Source organism: Cydia amplana, chromosome 24 (genome assembly GCF_948474715.1).
Source record: "Cydia amplana chromosome 24, ilCydAmpl1.1, whole genome shotgun sequence".
Taxonomy (NCBI): Eukaryota; Metazoa; Arthropoda; class Insecta; order Lepidoptera; family Tortricidae; genus Cydia; species Cydia amplana.
Window position 1 is genome coordinate 7,432,345 of NC_086092.1, and position 25,117 is coordinate 7,457,461.

A 25,117-nucleotide genomic window follows, 5' to 3' on the forward strand; every position below is an offset into this window, starting at 1 on the left:
GGTCAACCAACCGGTTCAGACTCAGATTTAATCCAGACCGGCTAGGTTTAGGGCTGTCGCTCATGGTGACCCTTTGCCTTGTTATATCACAATCACTACATAGTATAAAACAAAGTCGCTCCCCGCTGTCTGTCCCTATGTATGCTTAGATCTTTATAACTACGCAACGGATTTTGATGCGGTTGTTTTTAATAGATAGAGTGATTCAAGAGGAAGGTTTATGTATAATTTGTCGAGGTGGGTTGCTAGTATTTTATAAATAACCGACACTAGGCTGATAATCTTAAGGATCTAGTGCAATTTTGCACACTGATTTCAATTAATAAAGAAAGCCTTTTCGAGCGGGTGTGGCGAAAAACTTTGTCATCTGCAAATTCGCACCGTATGTGACCTACCTTATTCAGTTAAGCCCTTAGCCCTTTGTCAGATATATACAATGGGAAGACCCAAACCCTAAAGGGACTGAATACCGAGGGGTGTAGTCATAGACTACGGATCCTCTAGCTAGACGGAGTTTAGAGCAATTATTCCATGAAACCGACGCTGCCAAAAATACTGGGGTGCGGGGGACGAGGTGAGCGAGTCCCGTGCCGTAATTGGTCCGTTCAACACGGACGTCACACAAAGACACTTTTGACTCGAAAATGGAGTAAAACTACCGTATATTTGTGGCAGAGGGCGTAGCGCTACTATGCTCAGTCTGGAGAATGTTTTGTCTGTGGGTGTAGTTGACCATTCTATCCTCCTAAGGCCCAAGGTCCTACCTATACTTCTTCAGTTCGATAAAATTTAAACCATATTCAATTGGAACAGAGTTGAATTCCTTTTGTTTCGTTAAATTTTCAAACAAATAAAAATCAACTGTATTCCCTGCACTATAGATTCAAATGTCAGTGGCAAATTTTGGGGTTTGCATTTGTATGACTAATAAAATAAAAGATGATCCCATTTTGTATCGAGGTCCAATGGTATATATAATGGAACGGATGTTTAGCTGGTTTTAACAAAAGGATGCTTTAAGGATCTAGATCAGTGGTTCCTAACCTGGGGGTAATTACCCCCGTGGGGGTAAAACTGGTATTTTACGGGGGTAATAAGCTAACCTAATTTAACAATACAGCAAACGTACACGTTTTATTTTTTATTACCACATTGGGAGGAGGGGTAAAATCAGGTTCCCTAGTTAGTCATAGGGGTAACCGGACTGAAAAGGTTAGGAACCACTGATCTAGATTCTAGATTTCTGCTTAGCATCAGTTGCGTTGCACGCGACACCATACTTGAACAACGTGAACCGTACTAGAGTTAGACCAAGATAAGCCTACAATGATTTTGATAGCACACACAGTGCAAGTGTTATTTTAAACGTCATACTTCTATGAAATGATGACGTACCTACCTATAAATAAGACTTGCATTTATTTGTGTGATGAGCACAGATATTTGTTCCTGAGTCATGGTTGTTTTCTATGTATTTAAGTATTTGTATATTATATCTATCGTTGTCTGAGTACCCACAACACAAGCCTTCTTGAGCTTTCTGTAAGGCTTAGTCAATTTGTGTAAAAATGACCTATAATATTTATTTATTTATTTATATGCTAAATAATGCTAGGGCGTACGAGTAAAACACCTTCCACGTTAATCACTTATTAGTCGGGATAAACTGTTTAAATTATCTACCTTCCCATAACGCCCGATACGACCAGCCTTCCTTGTTATTCTCATCAATTTCCACCCAAACTAACCAGCATATAGAGACCTCTTGCTGTTTAAAAACTGCATGTGTACGTAGTTCCAACTTAAACTGGTGATTCCAAAGCGACGAGACGATGACAATAACCACTGAAACACGTGAACTTTGCCGCCCTACATTTCCCGACTACATTCAAAACCCTACCCTCCTGTATCCGTTTAAGTCTCATTTCAGCTTGTCACCATCTCCCACTAGCCTCTGCACGTTCGAAACGCAACCGTAGTATAAAGGAGTAAGGTTGATTTTAGGGCGGGGTTGTCTCGAGACCCGGCCGTCCCAATGACCGGGTCACGAGATGCGTTCCGAATGCCTCCGGAAATATACGAAGGTGCACGAATGGAAGAGGTGAATCCTTTTATTGCAGTGTAGGGGCTTTATGAAAATTGGCATGGATGTGTAGACCAGCGGTTGGCAACCTTTGTATTTGTATTGTATTTATTTATTCGCTGAATATGGGTTTACAAAGGTGTACAATAACATATTTTGTTAATATTTATGACTTTATCAGACATTGCCGTTTGTCAATATTACATACAAAATAGCCAGGGAGGCTCGCGGGCCGCAAGTGACAGGTTCACGGGCCGCAGGTTGCCGACCGCTGGTGTAGACTGTACAAAGAAAATTACAGCTTTAGGTAATTAGTAATTACTAATTACTTTCATTAACTCATTGAGTACTTGGCCTTTCGGCGGGTTTCTCTGTTCGTAGTCGCTTACTCCTACAAAGCGGGAAAACGCTGGGATCGGCTACGGGCGTAGCGCTACGAAAACGTCGGTGAATGTGTTAACTGGTATACAATATAGTATCTAGGCCATTTTATCTAAATTTTTACACTACACGTTTTTTCCAAATAAGGGACTTTTTATGTTTTTTTCTACTCGGAATCATGAGCTTTTTCGATCATAACTAGTAGAAGAGTGAGCGACTGAGTTAATATGTATGTGTCTCACGTTTTGCTATTAAATTAATGGTAACATTGCTACACTGTCATTGCAAATGCAATGCAAAGTTAGCATAGTCCGCCTCTAGGGTTCTACTAAGTCTACTAACTACATTCATTTAGGTACTAAGGTCGGTTTGTAGTATCGCGTGACTGGCTCGAATTCCGCGATTTCACGGTTTCAGTGTTGTAATAAACACTAATACAGTAGGCCCGGTTTGACTATCAGAAATATAACAAAGTAAGTAGAAAAAAAATACTTTACACACGTTTACACGTAACGAGTAAATTACTACGCTGCAAGCCGCAGTATACCTACGTACTACAACGACCTTTTAATTAATAAAGTAATCAAAAGGTAAGCTTAGTATAGTAATCGCTCTTATATGTATGGAAGGTTACGTCCAAAGGCGTTCAGAAGACCATATGGTGAAGCTTGCCCTAAAACTGCCAACCACTATACGTAACTCGGGCAAACCACCTATCACGTGGTCGACGACGGTTGAAAAAGACCTAAAAGAAGCTCATTAGGGCTCCGTACCCAAAGGGTAAAAACGGGACCCTATTACTAAGACTCCGCTGTCCGTCCGTCCGCCCGTCTGTCACCAGGCTGTGTCTCACGAACCGTGATAGCTAGACAGTTGAAATTTTCACAGATGATGTATTTCTGTTACCGCTATAACAACAAATACTAAAAACAGAATAAAATAAAGATTTAAGTGGGGCTCCCATACAACAAACGTGATTTTTGACCGAAGTTAAGCAACGTCGGGCGGGGTCAGTACTTGGATGGATGACCGTTTTTTGCTTGTTTCGGCTCTATTTTTTGTTGATGGTGCGGAACCCTCCGTGCGCGAGTCCAACTCGCACTTGGCCGGTTTTTTAAATAAAGACGTAGCGCAAGACCGCGCTAGATGGAAATTGAGGACAAGGAAGGCCGACCCCAAGTAAATGGGAACAGGTCTGGCGGGAAGAAGAAGAATCGCTCTTATATGTGGAAATGAATACCTACACCTAAATCTTCCTCAAGAATTACTCTATTTATAGGTGTAAACCGCATGAAAATCCGTTAAGTAGTTGTTGCGTTAAATACATATTTACACACAAACAGACAGACGCGGCAGGGGACTTTCTTTGTAATATGTTCGCGATAAACTCAAAAACTACTGAACGGATCTTCATGCGGTTTTCACCTGTGAATAGAGTGATTGTTGAGGAAGGTTTAGATGTACAATTTGTTAAGGTTTTATGTAACCCGTGCGAAGCCGGGGCGGGTCACTAGTTGTTTTATAATGGCTCCTCTACACCATGGCCCATCATGCTGGCCCACTAAGATGGGCCAGCGTGTAGAGAGGGTAGTGGTGTCGCCTTGATGGCGATGGGATGGCAGCGGTATCGGTTTTTCGTCCGCACATCAAAGGTAGTAGTAGTACTCGATGACGCGTACGCATCTACACGTGGTCCATTCCATAGTGCGTGCTATCAACCATCGCATGGCCATCTCGCTGGTCCAGCGCTGGGCAATCGTGTAGAGGAGCCATTAAGTGTAGTGATTTGCTTATCGGCGCTGTGTTGACCTACTGTATGCATAATTTTTATGGGAGTAGAGGGTGGGGGGTGGCTTTCACGAAACTTGAGAACGGCTTTGAACTTCGACTGTGTGCCGTAAACAAGATGGTAGGTATGTAAAAAATATGTACTTACTTATGCGTTACTATGGGGATTTAGCCTTTAAACATGCTCCTATTTCACCACGGTGACTAGTGCGACAATTGTCGACATCACTGTTGCTGACGTCACAGGCCTCCATAGGCTACGGTAACCGCTTACCATCGGACGGTCGGTGTGTTTGTTTGCCACCAACATTTTAATTTAAAGAAATTCCATTATATCGCCAATAAATAAGTACACAAAAGTGTTCTAAGTCTTGGAATCATTTCTACGTCATATTTTCATGTCTCACCTATTTTTTAACGATGTCTACCATGAAATCTCCGATCCATTTTGAGGTCAGCCGAAAAAGTCCGACCTTGTCTTATCACAACCTCGATCTGCAGTCCTTACACCATTAAGCCTAACCTAGTGACCCCCAAAACTCTAGATGTACTCGCCATCAGATATATCGGAGCGACCAAGGCGCTCACAAATATCTGAACACGCCTCTATTGTCAAGGCGTTCGAGTGCGTGCTCAGATACTTTTGAGCACCTCGGCCACTCCGATATATCTGATGGCGACTGTACGTCACTCTGAGGCCACTTCTAACTTACTTTATAGTCGCAAGGCTCGGAACCGGTTTTTAGGGTTCCGTAGCCAAATGGCAAAAAACGGAACCCTTATAGATTCGTCATGTCTGTCTGTCTGTCTGTCTGTCTGTCCGTCTGTCCGTCTGTCCGTCTGTCTGTCCGTCCGTATGTCACAGCCACTTTTCTCCGAAACTATAAGAACTATACTGTTGAAACTTGGTAAGTAGATGTATTCTGTGAACCGCATTAAGATTTTCACACAAAAATAGAAAAAAAACAATAAATTTTTGGGGTTCCCCATACTTCGAACTGAAACTCAAAAATTTTTTTTTCATCAAACCCATACGTGTGGGGTATCTATGGATAGGTCTTCAAAAATGATATTGAGGTTTCTAATATCATTTTTTTCTAAACTGAATAGTTTGCGCGAGAGACACTTCCAAAGTGGTAAAATGTGTGTCCCCCCCCCCCTGTAACTTCTAAAATAAGAGAATGATAAAACTAAAAACAATATATGTTGTACATTACCATGTAAACTTCCACCGAAAATTGGTTTGAACGAGATCTAGTAAGTAGTTTTTTTTTATACGTCTTAAATCGCCTAAATACGGTACCCTTCATGGGCGAGTCCGACTCGCACTTGGCCGCTTTTTTCTACATACAAAAAATACCGGTATTATTACGTTCTTTTTCGTTCTTTGGTTTATTATTTCATTATTAATGGGACAATGTAATAAAAATAATACGAAGTTGTTACCTAAATACATGATTCAGTCCTACGTATTAAAGAGCATAAAATAATTAAAATTACTGGGCTATTTTGGGTTTTACAAAAAATATCGCCATTGAGTTATTATTATTATCAAACAGTATTGTTTCGAAAATTACGGTTTTGGCGTGATTCAGCATAACAATCAAGTTTCGACCGAAACTAGAGTAAAACCGGTATCGGTTTCGGTCGGACACCTCGGGTACCTCTGGAGGCCGATTCTGTTTATTTTCCTTTTTATTCTATCATTGGTATCATTTAACCAAGTAATTAATTTTTTTCTCTCTTTGTTACAGTTTAATGGCGTCCAACATAGTGAAGAAGCACCGTATAAAATCACCAACGCCGTCAACCAAGCAATAGAGAAATTTAAAAAAATGCACTCCGTCAACCGCCGTCCACACCACACTATAAACCACCTAAAAATTAAAAAGAAACGCAACGAGCTTACCAACATTAAACCGAACGTGTGTTCCAAATTTAAATAGAACCGTCAACGCATTCTAGAATTTTCGATTATTTTAATTTTGAAAAAGGAAGCTTTAAAAAATTTCTAAACGTAAATTCCCATTCGGATAGTTGCCTTCTTAGTTAGTAGATCTGTGATTGGTCCAATTTCTTGTATATTGTATAAATAACCAAGTAGTTTTATGTCGTGATTGGCTGATTTTCGTTTGGAGATCGAATAAAGGTGAGCTTTTTTCATAAACTTGACAGATTACGAAGTCGCTAAAAGAAAACTGTCACTCCATTACAAACCGGTTTCGTACACATACTAACTTATCGGATTTGAGCCATTCACCGCTCGGCCCTCGAGTTTGTGAATGTGAGCGTGCATGCAATATATATATATTTTTTTTAATTTGAACTAAGTAATAGCTGTCAATAGAGTTGAATATCAATTCCGCCATATATAGCTTCGTATGCGGTAAAGGGTTAAATTTGCCGCCTTTTTCTACTGACGGAAATGGCTTGCCAAACTATAGTATTCATAAAGTTTACCGGTTTCAGGTACCATAATATGGAGAATCCTGAATCTGAATCCACCTCCCCTTCAGAGGAGAGCAGCGCGTTGAATAGAAATAGGGTAAGATGAAGTTATTGATTGAACAACATAGTAATAAAGCAATATTCGAACTTTAATATACGTCAAATATAAGATATTGAAAGGATATGGATCGGATATGTGTCAGTGTCAAACAAGTGTCACGACTGACGTATTTCTTTGAAGAAACGTCACTTTTGACACTTGTTTGACACTGACATATCCGATTCATATCGTTTCAATATCTTATATTTGACGTGTCTTAAAGTTCGAATATGGCTTGAGCGACACGCTAGGCCGTTTTATTACATAAAACCGTTTTTTTTTTCAGAGTTTCAAGTCAAAACAACTAGTCAGAAGCCAGGCGATACGCGAGTCGCAGTCTCCCCCGCGGCCCGCGTCACCCGCCGTCGACGATGCCGGTACCGATACCGTTACCGGTACCGGTAACGGTGGTACCGGTAACACTGGTACCGGGAATCCGGTTACGGACGTGGTGGAGGTGGAGGAGAAGAGGCGCCCGGTTGAAATACACGTGAGTTTTGTAATTTAGTATAACCACAGAATAAATAATAGTACTAAGTACAGAAGAATCACTCTCTAACAAAACGCGTCTGTTAGGATCAGCACAGATATGGCCGCTAGGTGGCGACAGCGCCACGCGCGGCTTATGGCTTTCACCAAAATTGGGGCCGAACGGATGTACTTTTAGCTACCTGTAGCAAAGCGACGAAATCGCGGAGTGAGACATGCCTGGTATAACTTGCTTTTTTCTTAGGGATTTCGTTTTTAAAATGGATGATAACTGGTAGAAAACACTCGGGGGGGCAATCAAAAATGTAAGTAAAGGATCCGATGTATAAAAAAATCTTAAATTCTTAATTCGGTCTAAAAGTTATTTCATTTAATTGACAATTTTTTTTAATGCAAAAAATGGGCTCAATAAGACATCAGGGGTCTTACCATGATGTCTTATTGCGATTCTGTTTAGGACCTAAACTGAATTGCTAAGGGACGGAGTTATGCGACTTATGTAGCTCCGTCCTTTAACAATTCAGTTTAGATCCTAAACAGAATCGCAATAAGACATGGTAAGGCCCCAGGAAACGTATCCACTATCCAAATAGCTTAGTAAAAAAACCGGCCAAGTGCGAGTCTCACTCGCCAAAAAATAGAGCATCAACAAAAAATAGAGCAAAACAAGCAAAAAAACGGTCACCCATCCAAGTACTGACCCCGCCCGACGTTGCTTAACTTCGGTCAAAAATCACGTTTGTTGTATGGGAGCCCCACTTAAATCTTTATTTTATTCTGTTTTTAGTATTTCTTGTTATAGCGGCAACAGAAATACATCATCGTGAAAATTTCAACTGTCTAGCTATCACCGTTCGTGAGATACAGCCTGGTGACAGACGGACGGACGGACGGACAGCGGAGTCTTAGTAATAGGGTCCCGTTTTTACCCTTTGGGTACGGAACCCTAAAAACCAAACTTAATACCGATTTTATACTTTCAGATCACAGGCGGGGCATGGGAGAGCGGGGATCAGAAATCTCGTCGCCGCTGGCCGCAGCAGTCGCGCGACTTGTTGTCGAACGGACCTCGTGTCGCTTGCGTCGCGGGCTGTCGCTCCCAGTGCAGGTACTATACGGGAGGGAGTGAGACGGAACAGTGAATACACGGGGGGAGGGAGACAGAAGCAGTCTTGGGAGAGCGGGGAGCAGAAATCTCGTCGCCGCTGGCCGCAGCAGTCGCGCGACTTGTTGTCGAACGGACCTCGTGTCGCTTGCGTCGCGGGCTGTCGCTCCCAGTGCAGGTACTATACGGGAGGGAGTGAGACGGAACAGTGAATACACGGGGGGAGGGAGACAGAAGCAGTCTTGGGAGAGCGGGGAGCAGAAATCTCGTCGCCGCTGGCCGCAGCAGTCGCGCGACTTGTTGTCGAACGGACCTCGTGTCGCTTGCGTCGCGGGCTGTCGCTCCCAGTGCAGGTACTATACGGGAGGGAGTGAGACGGAACAGTGAATACACGGGGGGAGGGAGACAGAAGCAGTCTTGGGAGAGCGGGGAGCAGAAATCTCGTCGCCGCTGGCCGCAGCAGTCGCGCGACTTGTTGTCGAACGGACCTCGTGTCGCTTGCGTCGCGGGCTGTCGCTCCCAGTGCAGGTACTATACGGGAGGGAGTGAGACGGAACAGTGAATACACGGGGGGAGGGAGACAGAAGCAGTCTTGGGAGAGCGGGGAGCAGAAATCTCGTCGCCGCTGGCCGCAGCAGTCGCGCGACTTGTTGTCGAACGGACCTCGTGTCGCTTGCGTCGCGGGCTGTCGCTCCCAGTGCAGGTACTATACGGGAGAGAGTGAGACGGGAGAGTGGATACACGGGGGGAGGGAGACAGAAGCAGTCTTGGGAGAGCGGGGAGCAGAAATCTCGTCGCCGCTGGCCGCAGCAGTCGCGCGACTTGTTGTCGAATGGACCTCGTATCGCTTGCGTCGCTCGCTCGCTCGTCGTCGGTTTTTGCTCTAAGTAATAAAAACCTTTATTTACTTAAAACATATACAGTGGTACTACTAAACTAAATGAATAACTATTTAAATCTAAAACAGGCCCTTGAGGCATTGTACCAAGGGTTATATAGCATAATTTCTAAAATCACATTTCCTAAGTACGAAATTCCTAAAATAGAACATCGAAAATCAGAATGTCTAATGTACGAAATTCCTAAAGACGCATGTCCTAATACACTTTTAATCGAACGATCACATTTTCGAAAATCAATATTCCTTTGTACACAATACCTAAGGATAATACTTTGAAAGTCAATATGTCTAGTGCTCAAAATAGCTACGTTCAAAAAGCCTAATGACAATATATTGAAAATCAATATTTCCGAGAACATGTCCTTCTTACCCTAAGTTGACGGAGCCCCGCTACGCGGGGCTCCTATTTCTGGGCGGTTTGCCCTTCGGGCACCTGAAGCTACCTAACGAACCTAACCTACCTACCCTACCTACCTATTGATTTAGTTTAGTGTGACGTCCTTGAAAACAGTACACTTTGGGGGAAAAAGCGTAGGGAGGTAGGTAGGTTAGGTTCGTTAGGTAGCTTCAGATGCCCGAAGGGCAAACCACCCAGAAATAGGAGCCCTGCGAAGCGGGGCTCCGTCTAGTTAAGTTGTAAAGGAAGTTTTTTGAAAATAAAGTTGCGTACCTTTGACTCTTTAAGCTAAGGTCAGCTAAACGTAGGACAAATGTCGTTAGAAATTTCGCAGTTTTTACATTTTAAACTTAGGTCAACTGAACGTAGGAAAAATATCGTTAGTATTTTCGTGCACTAGCAGTATTGTACTTTAGACATTTAAATAGTAGGTTGATTAACCGTAGGACGTGTATCTTTAGGAATTTCGTACATTAGACATTTTGATTTTCGATGTTCTGTCTTTAGGAATTTCGTACTTAGGAAATTGATTTTAGAAATTATGCTACATAACCGTACCAAGAATGCTGGCGGCATTTCCTCGCTGTATCGTGCGAGGAAGCCTCCAACGTATCAACGGTCGTCTTTAGGTTCCATTTTATTTTACCTAAACCACTAGAGTCTGTTCGGAAAGAGAAGAGTCGTAGAATGTATTGGGCTCCATACATTCCACGACTCTTCTCTTTCCGCACAGACTCTATTATTATTTTACCATTTATGACTATGTTGTATGTTTCAGGGGTCAGAGACGACGGAACCCTTGCCCAACCAAACAGGACTCCGGTATATCGTGTCCCGATGACTGCACCGACTGCTCCGACTACGAGCATACCGGTAATTTTGATAATAACGTTACTCTCATACCGGTTTGTTACCGGTTAACGTTGCCGAACCAAACTGTCCTGATGACTGCTCCGACTTCGAGCATACCGGTAAATTTTATAATAAAGTTACTGTAATACCGGTTTGATACCGGTTAACGTTACCCAACCAAATTGGATTCCGGTATATCGTGTCCTGATTACTGCACGAGCATACTGGTAATTTTGATAATAACGTTACTGTTTTACCGGTTTCATACCTGTCAAGCGTTATAAAGAAAAGGCAGAGGGAATTTATTTCCCACTATGATTTTGAACTTTATTACAAAGTGATAGGTTTCAATTTTGCATAATTCCTTACACCTTTAAGGGTTAACGTTGTCCGACGAAACAGCAATCCGGTAATATCGTGCCCGACGCCTTCACTGGCTGCTATGACTGCTGTTAAGTTTGATAATAACGTTACTACGATACCGATTTGATACCGGTTAACGTTATCCCACGAAACAGGACTCCGGTATATTATGTTCGGATAATTGCACCGGGTACTCTGACTTCTCATACCGGTTGTTTTGGTATTAAGACAGTAACTGATACCAGGTAGAGGTAAAATAATAACATTGCATGGTCATGGACGTTAGGTATGCTAAATTTCAACTCTGATACTTACTTAGATAAAAATCAGGAGAGATAACTTACCTTTGAACGCCACACTTATCGAGTGCGGCGCATCGTGAACCTTGTCGGAATGCATGAAGGTTGATATTGTACAGTAGCCAGTCACGTCAGTTCGCGTCTTTGGCTTATGATAAAATTAGTGTTTTAGTGAAAAAGTAATGAAATATGCTTTGTTTTTAGGAGGCTCGAGCATCGATATCAGAAAAGCTTGCAGTTTGGATTCGGACGAGTCATATTGCAGGTTAATGTATTATTTAAAAACTTACATCTATCTTTTATACACCGCATTTATTTTAGGTTACTTTATATAAATACATAGCAGGGATGTTGCGGATGCCGATTTTCAAAGGCTCACATCCGCGGATGCGGATGTCAAGATAGGTACATAAAAAAAACGTCAAACATTTTAGTAATTTTTATTTAACAAAACCGGCCAAGTGCGAGTCGGACACGCGTTCCAAGGGTTCCGTACATTAAGTCCCACTCACGCTTGACTGCTCATTTCTAATAGGTTTTTTGGTTAATGACTAAATTACCTAGCAGTCTAGCACTTACGCCGATGCTAAGACGTTCCTGTACCGACCTGTTCCACATCCGCATCCACATTAAACTCCGCATCGATTTTATGCGGATGCGGATGTTGAAAATAATGCGGAAGTTCTGCGGATGCGGATGCAGATATTCGCAACATCCCTGATACATAGTATAAAACAAAGTCGCTTCCCGCTGTCTGTCCCTATGTATGCTTAGATCTTTGAAACTACGCAACGGATTTTGATGCGGTTTTGTTTAATAAATAGTGTGAATCAAGAGGAAGGTGTATAATTTGTTGCGAAGCCGAAGCGAAGCCGTGCGAAGCCGGGCGGGTCGCTAGTTTTATATAAATAACGAAAATGTGATGATTATCTTGAGGGCACATATTTTGAATCGTATTACATCTAGGAACAATAGAAAAATAATAATTATCAATGGCTAAAAGTGTTTTTTTTTTTTAATATTTTTTTTTAATCATTATTTTCGCTTACAGATGTCCGGAGGGGAAAGTTAAACCACCAAAGACTAATTCATTAAGCAGAACTGATTCAGGTGAATAATTAAGATAATTTTATAATCGCATCTATTAGTGTAATAGTATTTTACAATGCAACTTTCCCGCACTAGTGCGGGAATAAGCGCTTTCCGTGCCTATGTCGAACATTTAAAGGGCCATATGTACTGTAACATTGTATAATACACGTGCGAATCACTGACTTAATATAAAAGAAATAGACACACAAAGCAGAACAAAAACGTCAACAAATGTGGATCCCAATGACGTTTCGCACCATTTGCATTGATGATAAAAACGCTTACGTAAATTTTGAGTCAAGATAAATGTTTCGTACAGAAAAGAGCTTAATGTCGTAAGCATTAAGTGTCAAATTTGCAAACATAAGTACCAACACTGTTAAAAAATTTAGTGCGATGGCACTAAACGTAACGTATTTACGTCAAACAACGTCAAACGAGAATAATGAACGAATGGAGTCACTTTGGTACACTTTAATATGTATTACTGTACAGGAAAACCAATTGAAGTAATAAATAAAACAAATTTAATTTAATCGGGAACTCAAATAAAATTAATTCGTGGTTCAAATTCAAACAAATTAAATTTTTAATTCGTATACGTCTTGAAATAAATTCTAAATAATAATTCTAAATAAGTAGTACCAAATAACTGTGTATTTAAGATCTACATTTACTCATAGCACGGGTGCACGGGGACATTTAGGTACTGATTGTATTTTTTTTTTAAGTCTACCTATACTTTATAAAAAAATCCTGTTCACTGTGTTCAGACAGGTTTAGCATTTACAGTTAGTAGCCCTTATTGGTGGTGTATATGTCGGAAACAGGGAAATGGGCCGAACACACAAGTGCCGTTTTGCCTTGTTTAAAACTGCATCACTCCTATCTCTTGCTATAATTAAATAGCAGTCCACTTTGCACGTCGCATAGGTTTTCTTGGAAATCTTGAATTTAAACATAATATTATTCCTTATGAATTCAATATAAAAATATAAAAAAATATTGACCTCACATCGACTCATTAGATTTTTGTTCCTTGACATCCCTTCTTTGGTACTAACAAATTAATTTATTCAAAACCATAAAATTACCACCAGATTACATAAATTATGTAATGCTATCCAAAGAACTAACCGAAAGAAATACATTCCATCCTTTTTCCTTGTTTTATCATTGTTATTTTTACATATTTTAACGGCACATTTCGTAATTGTTGACAACTTCACATTTGAGCATTTCAAACAAGACTAAACGAAAAAGTGATGCGTGATCTGTTTTGACATTACTTTTGTGGGGCCATTTTTGGCGGCTGATTGGGCATCCAGTTCTTTATACTATATCAATGGTGCGAATAGGTAATTCGAAACTCGTGTCAATTTATCACCAATAAAAAATATTAATTCACCCAAATAGAAACTTTCTAAAATTGAAAAAATGTACTCGGTTTTTTTTATGACGACCGGTCTGGCCTAGTGGGTAGTGACCCTGCCTGTGAAGCTGATGGTCCTGGGTTCGAATCCCGGTAAGGGCATTTATTTGTTTAATAAGCACATCAGCACAGATATTTGTTCCTGAGTCATGGCTGATTTCTATGTAGGTATATAAGTATGTGTATCGTCGCCTAGTACCCATAGTACAGTCATCAGCAGAAGTTGCTAAGCGGGCGAGGTGTTCAAAATTACCTTGACACGCTCTTATTCTTCTTAACAATAAAGTCGCGTCAAGATCATCTTGAACACCTGGCCCGCTTAGCAACTTCTGCTGCTGACTGTACAAGCCTTGCTTTGCTTTTTGCGAAAATTTATTCTAAGCTTAATAGCATCGATCGCAGACGTTTCTGCTTGTTAAAAATTAAAAATAGTATGGGTAGCGCATCGTAACTGGTGAATTTCCAATATGACTTGGAACTCCGGTAGCCGTTCAAGAAGTGTAACGCTCTTACGCTAGATGTCGCTACGGTCCCCTTGACCCATATGGTGGAAAGATTTGCTGGCTATGAATGAGGTATTTGTGGCTCAGATGGCAGAGCGCTGGAGTTAGATCCAGAGGCCGTGAGTTCAAGTCTCACCCAAGACAGTAATTTTTCAACTTTTAGATTTATTCTAAGCTTAATAGCATCGATCGCAGATGTTTCTGCTTGTTAAAAATTAAAAAAAAAAGCTTTGCTTAGTTTGGGGCTAGGTTTTCAAATGTGCTCTGTATGAAATGAATACATAATGTAATGTATGTAATTATGAATAATTAATATTAAAACTGATTAATTTATTTTCAGCCGATAATAAAATGGAGCCAACGGGCCCGGAACTAGTCAACTTCATAAGAGAAACATTGAACAAGAACACCCGAGACAGAATGCTGCTGCTCAAGATAGAAAAGGAACTACATGCACTTGTCACCGACACCGGGTATGTTGACATTCACTAACCACTAACCCGGGGTTAAGGGGTTAAACCGTTAACCCAGTGTCAAATTGTACTGGGAACCATGGTAACTCCAGGTTTAACCGGTGCTGCTGCTCAAAATAGAAAAAGAATTACATGCACTTGTCACCGACACCGGGTATGTTGACATTCACTAACCACTAACCCGGGGTTAAGGGGTTAAACCGTTAACCCAGTGTCAAATTGTACTGGGAACCATGGTAACTCCAGGTTTAACCGGTGCTGCTGCTCAAAATAGAAAAAGAATTACATGCACTTGTCACCGACACCTGGTATGTTGACATTCACTAACCACTAACCCGGGGTTAAGGGGTTAAACCTTTAACCCAGTGTCAAGTTGTACTGGGAACCATGGTAACTCCGGGTTTAACCGGTGCTGCTGCTCAAAATAGAAAAAGAATTACATGCACTTGTCACCGATACCGGGTATGTTGACATTCACTAACCACTACCCCGGGGTTAAGGGGTTAACCCAGTGTCAAATTGTACTGGGAACCATGGTAACTCCAAGTTTAACCGGTGCTGCTGCTCAAGATAGAGAAGGAATTACATGCACTTGTCACCGATACTGGGTATGTTGACATTCACTAACCACTAACCCGGGGTTAAGGGGTTAAACCGTTAACCCAGTGTCAAATTGTACTGGGAACCATGGTAACTCCAGGTTTAACCGGTGCTGCTGCTCAAGATAGAGAAGGAACTACATGCACTGGTCAGCGACACTGGGTATGTTGACATTTACTTCCATACAATACAAGCCATACTGAATAACATAGTGCATGTACTCTTGATATATAAAAACAGAAATAATATCTACAAAATTAAAATTTACTAAAACTACCTATGTACCAGGGATGTTGCGGATGCCGATTTTTTTACATCCGCGGATGCGGATGCGGATGTCAAGATAGATACATAAAAAACGTCAGATATTACATTTTAGTAATTTTTATTTTAAAAAACCGGCGAAGTGCGAGTCGGACTCGCGTTTCAAGGGTTCCGTACATTAATTAAGTCCCACTTACGCTTGACTGCTCATTTCTAATAGGTTTTTTTGGCTGATGACTAAATTACCTAGCAGTCTAGCACTTACGCCGATGCTAAGACGTTCCTGTACCGACCTGTTCCACATCCGCATCCACATTAAACTCCGCATTGATTTTATGCGGATGCGGATGCAGATGCGGATGTTGAAAATAATGCGGAAGTTCCGCGGATGCGGATATTCGCAATATCCCTGCTATGTACACATGTTTACAAATACATGTGCATGTACAGGCATGTGTAAAAATGCCCTCATTAATCACTTTTACACCACTAATTAATATTAATCACTTGGTCCATAACATATACAGTGTGTAAATCCAATACGGGCGAATATTTAAACGGTGGTTAGCATAGGACCTAAAAAGTATATTGAGATACATTTTACTTAGAAATGCAATGAAAATTTTAACCATACAAAATAATTCGGCCCGCAATGTAATACACCACACGTTACGGGATACGAGCTTTTTAAAGTAACTGTCAACGTTTGTTAGCAGTTACAATAAAAAGCTCGTATCTCGTAATGTCATGTCATCTTCTGATTCTTAATGTTTGCAGTACATTGCTGCTTGGTACATGTGAAAAAAATTCATTACGGAGTCATATTAAGTGTAACTTTAAAAAACTTCTTAATTAATGATTAGACGGGTAAATTCTTATATCTGGTTTAATTTATTGCCCGTATTGGACTTACACACTGTATAATAAATAATTGACTTTTCGGTTCAATTTCTCTGTATTTTTTTTTATGATAAACTGATCGGCGATTGGCTCTAGACACACCTGATGGAAAGTGAAGACAGAGCCTAAGATGGAGCTCACCGGTTCAGTAATAGCCTATTCACTCTAGCTTTAAAGAGACCGAGGCCATATTTCTCAGGGAATACGGATGACGGGAGCGCATTCCATTCCTTAGCCGTCCTTACCAAAAAAGACGAGGCAAATCGTTTTGTACGGACAAATGGGATGTTAACCACGAACGGGTGCATTCGCTCCCCGCGCCTGGACGTCCGATGATGGAAAGGGGAAAATGGGATCAGGTCATGCAGCTCTTGTGCGCACTCCCCAGAATGTATCCGATAGAACACCGATAGACATGCAACTCGTCGGCGATGATCGAGGCTCTGTAACTTTGATTTGACAGCTGGGTCATCGCCTAAAAGTCTATGAGCCCGGCGCTCTATTGAGTCCAGGGCCGCCAGCTCATACCGCATTATGTATGAATATCTCCTGCACCAACATTGATGTCTCTGTTTTTTTTTGTTACGAAATGTTTATGGATACAATTTAGTAAATATTTATTTTAACACAAAACAAGCATTTATTATAACAATATAGGCAAAGGGGTAGATAATACGGTTGAATATCTGAAAGATGCAATAAAATTTAATTCTTATTATCTATTTTGTGAGCAGGGTCAATATTTATGTGTCCGTCCGTTTTTTTTGAACTTTTTTTCAAAATGCCGAAGCTATAATTTCTGTCAATGCAATAGCTAAAAAGTCAGCTTGTGTGTGATATGCTTTAGACGGGAAACATATATCTTCCGGTTTGTCTATCCGATGCCGTACATCAAAAGGAAAAAAGTAGTTAGTTTTCGATCCGACCCCTACGGGTTTTTTAAAGACATTTCATTTACGTTCTAACCCTAGGAACCCTTAGAACGTGAGTCCGACTCGCACTTGGCCTTTTTTAGGGTTCCGTAGCCAAATGGCAAAAAACGGAACCCTTATAGATTCGTCATGTCTGTCTGTCTGTCTGTCCGTCTGTCTGTCCGTCCGTATGTCACAGCCACTTTTCTCCGAAACTATAAGAACTATACTGTTGAAACTTGGTAAGTAGATGTATTCTGTGAACCGCATTAAGATTTTCACACAAAAATAGAAAAAAAACACTAAATTTTTGGGGTTCCCCATACTTCGAACTGAAACTCAAAATTTTTTTTTTCATCAAACCCATACGTGTGGGGTATCTATGGATAGGTCTTCAAAAATGATATTGAGGTTTCTAATATCATTTTTTTCTAAACTGAATAGTTTGCGCGAGAGACACTTCCAAAGTGGTAAAATGTGTGTCCCCCCCCCCCTAACTTCTAAAATAAGAGAATGATAAAACTAAAAAAAATATATGATGTACATTACCATGTAAACTTCCACCGAAAATTGGTTTGAACGAGATCTAGCAAGTAGTTTTTTTTTAATACGTCATAAATCGCCTAAATACGGAACCCTTCATGGGCGAGTCCGACTCGCACTTGGCCGCTTTTTTTATTTTATGTCGGTCTTTTTTTAACTAATACACGTTTTGTCGTATTCAGACGGTGCAATTTCAAGTTCCCCTGCATGACATCGTACGAGCGTATGTTGGTGCACCGGGTGGCCACTCTGTTCCAATTGACACACCATCTAGACCAGAACAGCAAGAATTCTGTCACAGTCAGTAAAAGTGGTACGTATGGAACATATGAGCAAAGAAAATAGAGTGTATAGAGAGTTACTGTCATGGTAAAGTATGTAGCCACGGTACATTTACTGCCATCTGGAAAGTGGAAAAATTACTGTCTTGGAAAAAAATAAATTAGTATGGGTAGCACATCGTAACTGGTGAATTTCCAATATGACTTGGAACTCCGGTAGCCGTTTAAGAAGTGTAACGCTCTTACGGTAGATGTCGCTAGGGTCCCCTAGACCCATAATATGGTGGTGGTGGTGAGTTCAAGTCTCACCCAAGACAGTAATTCTTCCACTTTTAAGTTTATTCTAAGCTTAATAGCATCGGTCGCAGACGTTTCTGCTTGTAAAAATTAAATTATTTCAAATTCTCTTTGATATAAGAGATATTTGAGTATTTATATTTTACCGTAAAGCAAGCACGAAGAATCTCGTTCATTGAACCGCCTGTTCCTATTTCTTTCGTGCATTATACTGCTGTCTCGCCGATGACGCCGGCAAATGCCACTGTGCGAGCGGGACATCAAATTTCCAGCTAATTAGAAACTTGAAACCAGGGGAGAGGCCTTTGCCCAGCAGTGGGACACACAAATAGGCTAAGAAATAGTATATTATTGTCGAGGCTCGGAAGTAGCTACTTGCTGGCTGAGGATTCGTTTTAAACGGACGACCTTGGGAGTCCGTTTAATTGAATCCGAAGCCAGCAAGTAGCCTTCCAGCCGAGTAATATATAGTGCTTTTCTCAAAAACGGTGCAAGAAATTGAAATATTTTACAGAAGCTACGTTCTAATTTTCACAGAAAAATTAAAAACCATAAAAAACATTTATTTTGCCGCCTTTAAAAAAATAGAAGTGTATTTTTTTGCTGAAAATACGCCAACCCATTTGAGACACCTAAATAGCCGCGGTACCAACATTATAATTATAAGTACTGATCATCTGTTTGGCTGTTTAATGGACCTATGCCTTCATTAGATATGGCCATTTCAACTTTTAAAAAGTTTGGAACTCGACAAATAATGGAATGCAGTCCCGAAATCGAGACTACAATGTTTTTAACTTTAAAATTTTTGACTGACCATAAACTACGCACTTCGCGACCTATTTTTTAACCGGCAACGTCGACTTTGCCGTCCATTTTTGAGAAAAGTAAATTAGAAACTTGTGTTTTCAGGCACGAGTGGCGGCAGGATTCCGTGCACCAGCTTTAAACAGTGGTGTACTGTCAACTTTCCGCCTAGCCCTGTCCGCCAGGACAGCGTCCATGCCAAGTGAGTCATCCAGACCTTAATAGTACCATCACAGAATAAATAATAGTACTAAGTACAGAAGACTCACTCTCTAACAAAACGCGTCTGTTACGATCAGCACAGATATGGCCGCTAGGTGGCGACAGCGCCACGCGCGGCTTATGGCTAGCTACCTACATCGGTGTGGAACGGATGTACTTTCAGATATTATAGGTTTCTTCTATGGCAAGTGTATTGGCGAGTAGAGTCGGGTGAGGAGTTAGTGGAAGTCAAACACCTTATGCGTGCTAGTATAAGAACATTCTGAACGTTTATTCTCTAAATGCCTATTGTTTTATACACGTTAGGTTGCGCTGACACAAGCAATATGCGTTTATGTCGCAGTAAACCAAAGCGTTACTGCTAAACACTAAAAGTGGACATTTACCACATTACACCTCCCCCGAAAGTTCCTCTCACCGCCGGGGTGGCAGAAGAAAAAATTTAAACGCATGTTACTTGTTTACAATTTTTTCTGAAATCAATAAAAAAAAATGTTAATAAATTGTATAGGCATAATGGAAACAATCTTTACTTAACTTGATTTTATGTGTCGTATTAATGTCGTAGTCCTTGTAAAAAAATATCGTTAATAAGAAAATATTATCTTCACTTAAAATGTTATTATCTCTCAAACGTTAAAATATTAATTTACTTCCTTTTCTCATAAAATATAAATCTCCTTTAAAAACATTTACCTACTCTTCATCTTTAAAACATTTACTATTCAACTTTAAAACATTTAGAAACAATTGGTATTCAACTTTAAAATATTCACTCTCGCTGTTTATAGTTACGGTATCTCCCATAATTCTGATAATAAAATAAACTAATGCCGTATTAAATGTTAAGCCTTTCACGGACACCTATAAGGTCGACTATGATCAAGGGCATAACTGGGTTGCGCCTCTGTGCGCACCCTTCACCTATCAATGCTATCCATAGCAATTCTTCAATAAACACCTAGGGCATGGTCACCCTTTATCAACTCTATAAAATGGCATATCAGGCCAGGCTGTACGGCTCTGCCTGTACCTAGAGACACAAATACATTAAGACAATAAGTCTCCTACAACTTTCACGGAGGATACTGTATATCACACTATGATCAAGTACGAAGGACTAGTGCTCTAGCTATAAGGTCACATTTTATAATTAAATGTGCCTAAACTCCTTAAAACTTTCAAACTTGTACCGTACTGTAAGATTTCTATAAAATAAACATTATTATTTACTTCGAAAATTAAAAAAAATGATGTAATAAATCAAACTTTCGCTGTATATCAGGTGATCAGTCCGACACGTAGCTAAAGTATCAATCGTTACTAAGAAACAATAAAATAATTTTATTGAATTGAGTTGTTAATTATTTAATCGTTATGCGATGTATCAAATTTCATTCATCGCTTATTAAAATATTCTAACTCGCGGCAAAGTATCGCGGCCTAGTTAAATTTTCTGTCGACGTGCGCACAACGCGTGGCACGCGCTGCAAATTGCAACATACATGATTGAGGACACTATTCGACACTTTTAATTTTTATATTATATTATGACTTCTTATGAAAATTATTTATGCTCGAAACGAAATTGAGTTTAGCGACAACCTTTAATAATTATGAACGATTTAAATCTGACTGCTACTGAATTGGAATAAAAAATGCTGGCTTTTAGAGAAAATTAATTAAAATAATAAATTACATGTAGGATTTACATCCTATTGCTGTGTGGCTGGCCGTCCTCGGCTTCGTCTTCGTCCGGTCCGGTGCGAGTTCGCGACCGGCATTCTTGCTGCTGCTGGCGTGGCCTGGCGAGCTGGCATTTCCATGTGGCGCTCGCTTGACGCTTCGTATGGCTGGCTCTGCTTACGACGATGTTAGTGGGCCGGGATAACCCTGGACTCCTCTTGAAATGGGCCGGGATAACCCTGGATACCTCTTGATTTGCGAGCCGGGATAACCCTGGACAACGCTCTTCTTTCTTCCTTCTTCGTCTTTTCTTAATTTCTTTTCTTAACGCGGTTTCCGCTTTTTGATGTTGGTTGGTTCTTCTCAGGTTGTTTCTTGATTCTTGATAAGCTGGTTGGTTCTGACTGCGTGGATTGGTGTTGAAAAAGTGGTTCTTCTTTTTTTTTCTTGCTTGATTTTTCCTTCTTTCTTGAGTGTTAGTTCCTTGTTGGTTCACTGGTCTGGATCGCCATCAGATATTATAGGTTTCTTCTATGGCAAGTGTATTGGCGAGTAGAGTCGGGTGAGGAGTTAGTGGAAGTCAAACACCTTATGCGTGCTAGTATAAGAACATTCTGAACGTTTATTCTCTAAATGCCTATTGTTTTATACACGTTAGGTTGCGCTGACACAAGCAATATGCGTTTATGTCGCAGTAAACCAAAGCGTTACTGCTAAACACTAAAAGTGGACATTTACCACATTACAACTTGTACCTGTAGCAAAGCGACGAAATCGCGGAGTGAGCCATGCCTGGTACCATAGAGAAATATAAGCAGGGGTCGGACAAAAAGTGCGGATGACGTCAAACCACTTATAGGATGATTTCAAATAGTATTTTTGATTTTCATAAACAATTATCACTTATCATTTATCAACCTCTTTATTAAACGATATCGCCACTTGAAATGAGTAAGTACGTTTTTGACTGACACATTGTCAATCAGATGAACAATAAATTGACTTCGTTATTGTTTAGCTATTGTATCTTCACGATTATATTTAGCTAAAATTTAGCTATAAAAGTATAATAACATCAAATTATCTTTTTTTATTTTTACTAATCTTACCTACTGTTCCCACTTTTGACTATTAAACCTATTTATCTGAGGATCCCACAGACTTGTTCTAAGTGTTCTAACTAATTTCAAATAATTATACCTTATGGTAACAAGTTTCGTGAAATTTATTTTATTCACTACATCACCCTACCACCTGTATTATTAATTCCATGGATTTATTTACGATTATTTTGTTACTTCATTATAGAAGGGCGGCCAGGGGGCCTCCAACACTAATCGATGTGACTGGACAGTATACTACTGACAAGTGGTATGGTTGTGTTCGGTAGAGTGTACTGAGTACGAAATAGGGACTTGTCACTTTCTAAGACTGTGGGGGGGTTAACTGTGACGTCACAAAGATGGCGGTCCCGGGTTTCAAATTTTAGATAATTACTCGGCAAGTTATTATCCGAATTTGAAAAATGAGGTGTCCTATGAAAGCTGATGAAATGTAGAATAAAACATGCTATGTAACTAAAAGTATAATATCATTAATTATTTTTTTATTAAAAAAAATCCGAAAACATAACATTTGTGTTTTTTTTGTAGCCCAAAAAACACAATGACAACGGCCACTTAGGTGAAAATTGTGTCATGTAAATCATTTAGGTACATTTATAAGCTATATGTTACTTCTTGATTTTTGTGAATCGGATAATAAATAAGCAAACTACGATGATTTTACCATGGGCGCGGCGTATCTCGCGGCGCGCGTTCGTGTACTTATAGGCGCGGGCGCGACTGAGGACGCTGACGACGCTGTACTGTATAGTGTAGGTAGATCAAAAACTACCTACTTAACATTTTTAAACAAATGATATATCATATGAAAGATATTTAAATAACCAATAAAACGTGGTTATAAACTAGTGATTGTTATCTAGTGTTTTTGTCATAATATATTCTTACTTTTTATTATTACTTGGCTAAAATGACTTGTATACAGTTCTAAAAAGTCCACACTACATTGGTAATACGTAAAAAACCTATCTACTTACCTATTTCCAAAATGTCGGTAAGTATAACCACAACTGAATACCTAATGTTTGCGTTTGTTTTATTGTATTATTCCTAAATTTGAGGATTTTTATGTGGCATAATGATGTTTGAGACTGTTAAAAAGTTTATTTTTACGAATGAGTGTCGATTGATTTCGTTGTATTATTTTCCAAGCAAGAAAAGGTAGCTAATCTAAGTAATGTGACGAAACAGTTTAGGTACGGCGTTTTGACGCAAAAAGTGACTTGATTTGTCATCACGGGATTTATTTGAGCGACTAGATGGTAAGTGAATATTAAGCGTTGTACATAACTATAAGTAAGTCTTCCGGCCGAGTCATATATAGTGCTTATCTCAAAAATGGTGCAAGAAATATTCTTAATAAAGGTCTCTGCCCACTGCACCGTATCATACCATGACCACAGTAGGATCGTGTTAGGCAAAAAATATTCTTTGTATTTAAAAGTATGAGACTTTGCCGACTAGCCCGTTCCGTCACCGACCAGCGTCAAAAATTGTCGGCGAGGATATTTTGCCGGTGCTGAAACGCTACGTGCATGGCACGCAACGTTGCCAGAACGGTGCTCGCTCTTTCTGACGACTCTGGCTCTCGCGAATAAAACGCGCGGGATGAAACGCGGATGCTACGGCGATTATAGACGGATGCTATGGGGATACGCAGTTACTACGGGCACTAAACCCGTTATGTACGGATATGAAAAAATGTGACACGGTGTAGTGGGCATAGTAGTCCGTATCGCGTTACATTCCGTGCCTGATACGTTCACAGCACGGTCATGGTATGATACGGTGTAGTGGGCAGATGCCTTGAATATAAGTAATAAAAATATTCTACAGAAGAAACGTTCTTACATAAGTAGGTATATGTCGCAGTCAAATTGTAAGATTCGGCATTTTACAAACGTGAAACGTTATGCAAATTGGCGAAGGCAAATTATTAACGTGCTCAAAAGTGTCAACGTAAACGTGATGGTTGTCTGAGGGTGACCATGGTTTGTTGTTTTATCAATTTATATTTACTTTTATACCAAACCACCATCACGTCCACCAAAATCACAAGGTCACCCAAAACCGAATTAGAGCACCCCACTGTCCACGTAGTCTTGTCTGCCTTTTCTCCAGAGAGCAATTGCGAAATCGAAAGCGTGAAGGGAAACCAGCCCTCGCCCCCTGTGACGAAGCGCGGGAACGAGCGAGGCGAACAACAAGCTGGTCGCCATAATAAGGCGACCAGCAAGCCGAAGCCACCCAGATCCAAAAGCCTCCACACCCCCCGCACCGCAAATAAGTTCGACGAACTCCAGATTTAATGGACACCCTGGGCAGTGTTTTTCATAATTTTGATGTGAAGCACCACGCGTGGTAAATTAAAGAACTAATTCGACCAAAAGGCCGCGGTAAATTGCAAACGGTGCTGTTCATGTCCTAAGATATTTTACAAAATGTTGATTTCGGCAATTTGTATAACGTTCCCGTTTGTAAAATGACGACGCCATTTGTAAAATGCCGTATCTTACAATTTGATTGCGACATATATATACGTAAGAACGTTGCTTCTGTAGAATATTTCTAATACTTATATTTATAGAGGTAGGTAAGTATATTTCTTGCACCATATTTGTGAAAAGCAGTATATATGACTCGACCGGACGGCTACTTCCGAGCCTCAACAATAATGTACTATTAAATAATAGCTAAAATACTTATGTATGTTATTTGGGAAAAACACAAAAAAAAACGCAAACATTATTCAGTTGTGGTATGGTTGTGGTTAATA

The 25,117-nt window shown here is 40.2% G+C and overlaps 2 protein-coding genes across 2 annotated transcripts in view; one reads left to right on the forward strand and one right to left on the reverse strand.

The window, feature by feature from the left end:
- The window catches only part of LOC134659241 (androgen-dependent TFPI-regulating protein-like), a 516,400-nt gene that overhangs the window by 377,447 nt on the left and 113,836 nt on the right, over positions 1–25,117 (reverse strand). The window lies entirely within an intron of this gene.
- Positions 1–25,117, forward strand: part of LOC134659066 (uncharacterized) — a 65,668-nt gene that overhangs the window by 38,689 nt on the left and 1,862 nt on the right. The window contains exons 2-12 of the mRNA XM_063514671.1: positions 6,007–6,401; positions 6,722–6,797; positions 7,087–7,290; positions 8,273–8,397; positions 8,918–9,097; positions 10,471–10,565; positions 11,411–11,471; positions 12,258–12,316; positions 14,574–14,706; positions 18,107–18,237; positions 19,415–19,511. Coding sequence (XP_063370741.1) covers positions 6,732–6,797; positions 7,087–7,290; positions 8,273–8,397; positions 8,918–9,097; positions 10,471–10,565; positions 11,411–11,471; positions 12,258–12,316; positions 14,574–14,706; positions 18,107–18,237; positions 19,415–19,511 — 1,151 coding nt within the window. The 5' untranslated portion in view covers positions 6,007–6,401; positions 6,722–6,731. The remainder of the gene's footprint in view (positions 1–6,006; positions 6,402–6,721; positions 6,798–7,086; positions 7,291–8,272; positions 8,398–8,917; positions 9,098–10,470; positions 10,566–11,410; positions 11,472–12,257; positions 12,317–14,573; positions 14,707–18,106; positions 18,238–19,414; positions 19,512–25,117) is intronic.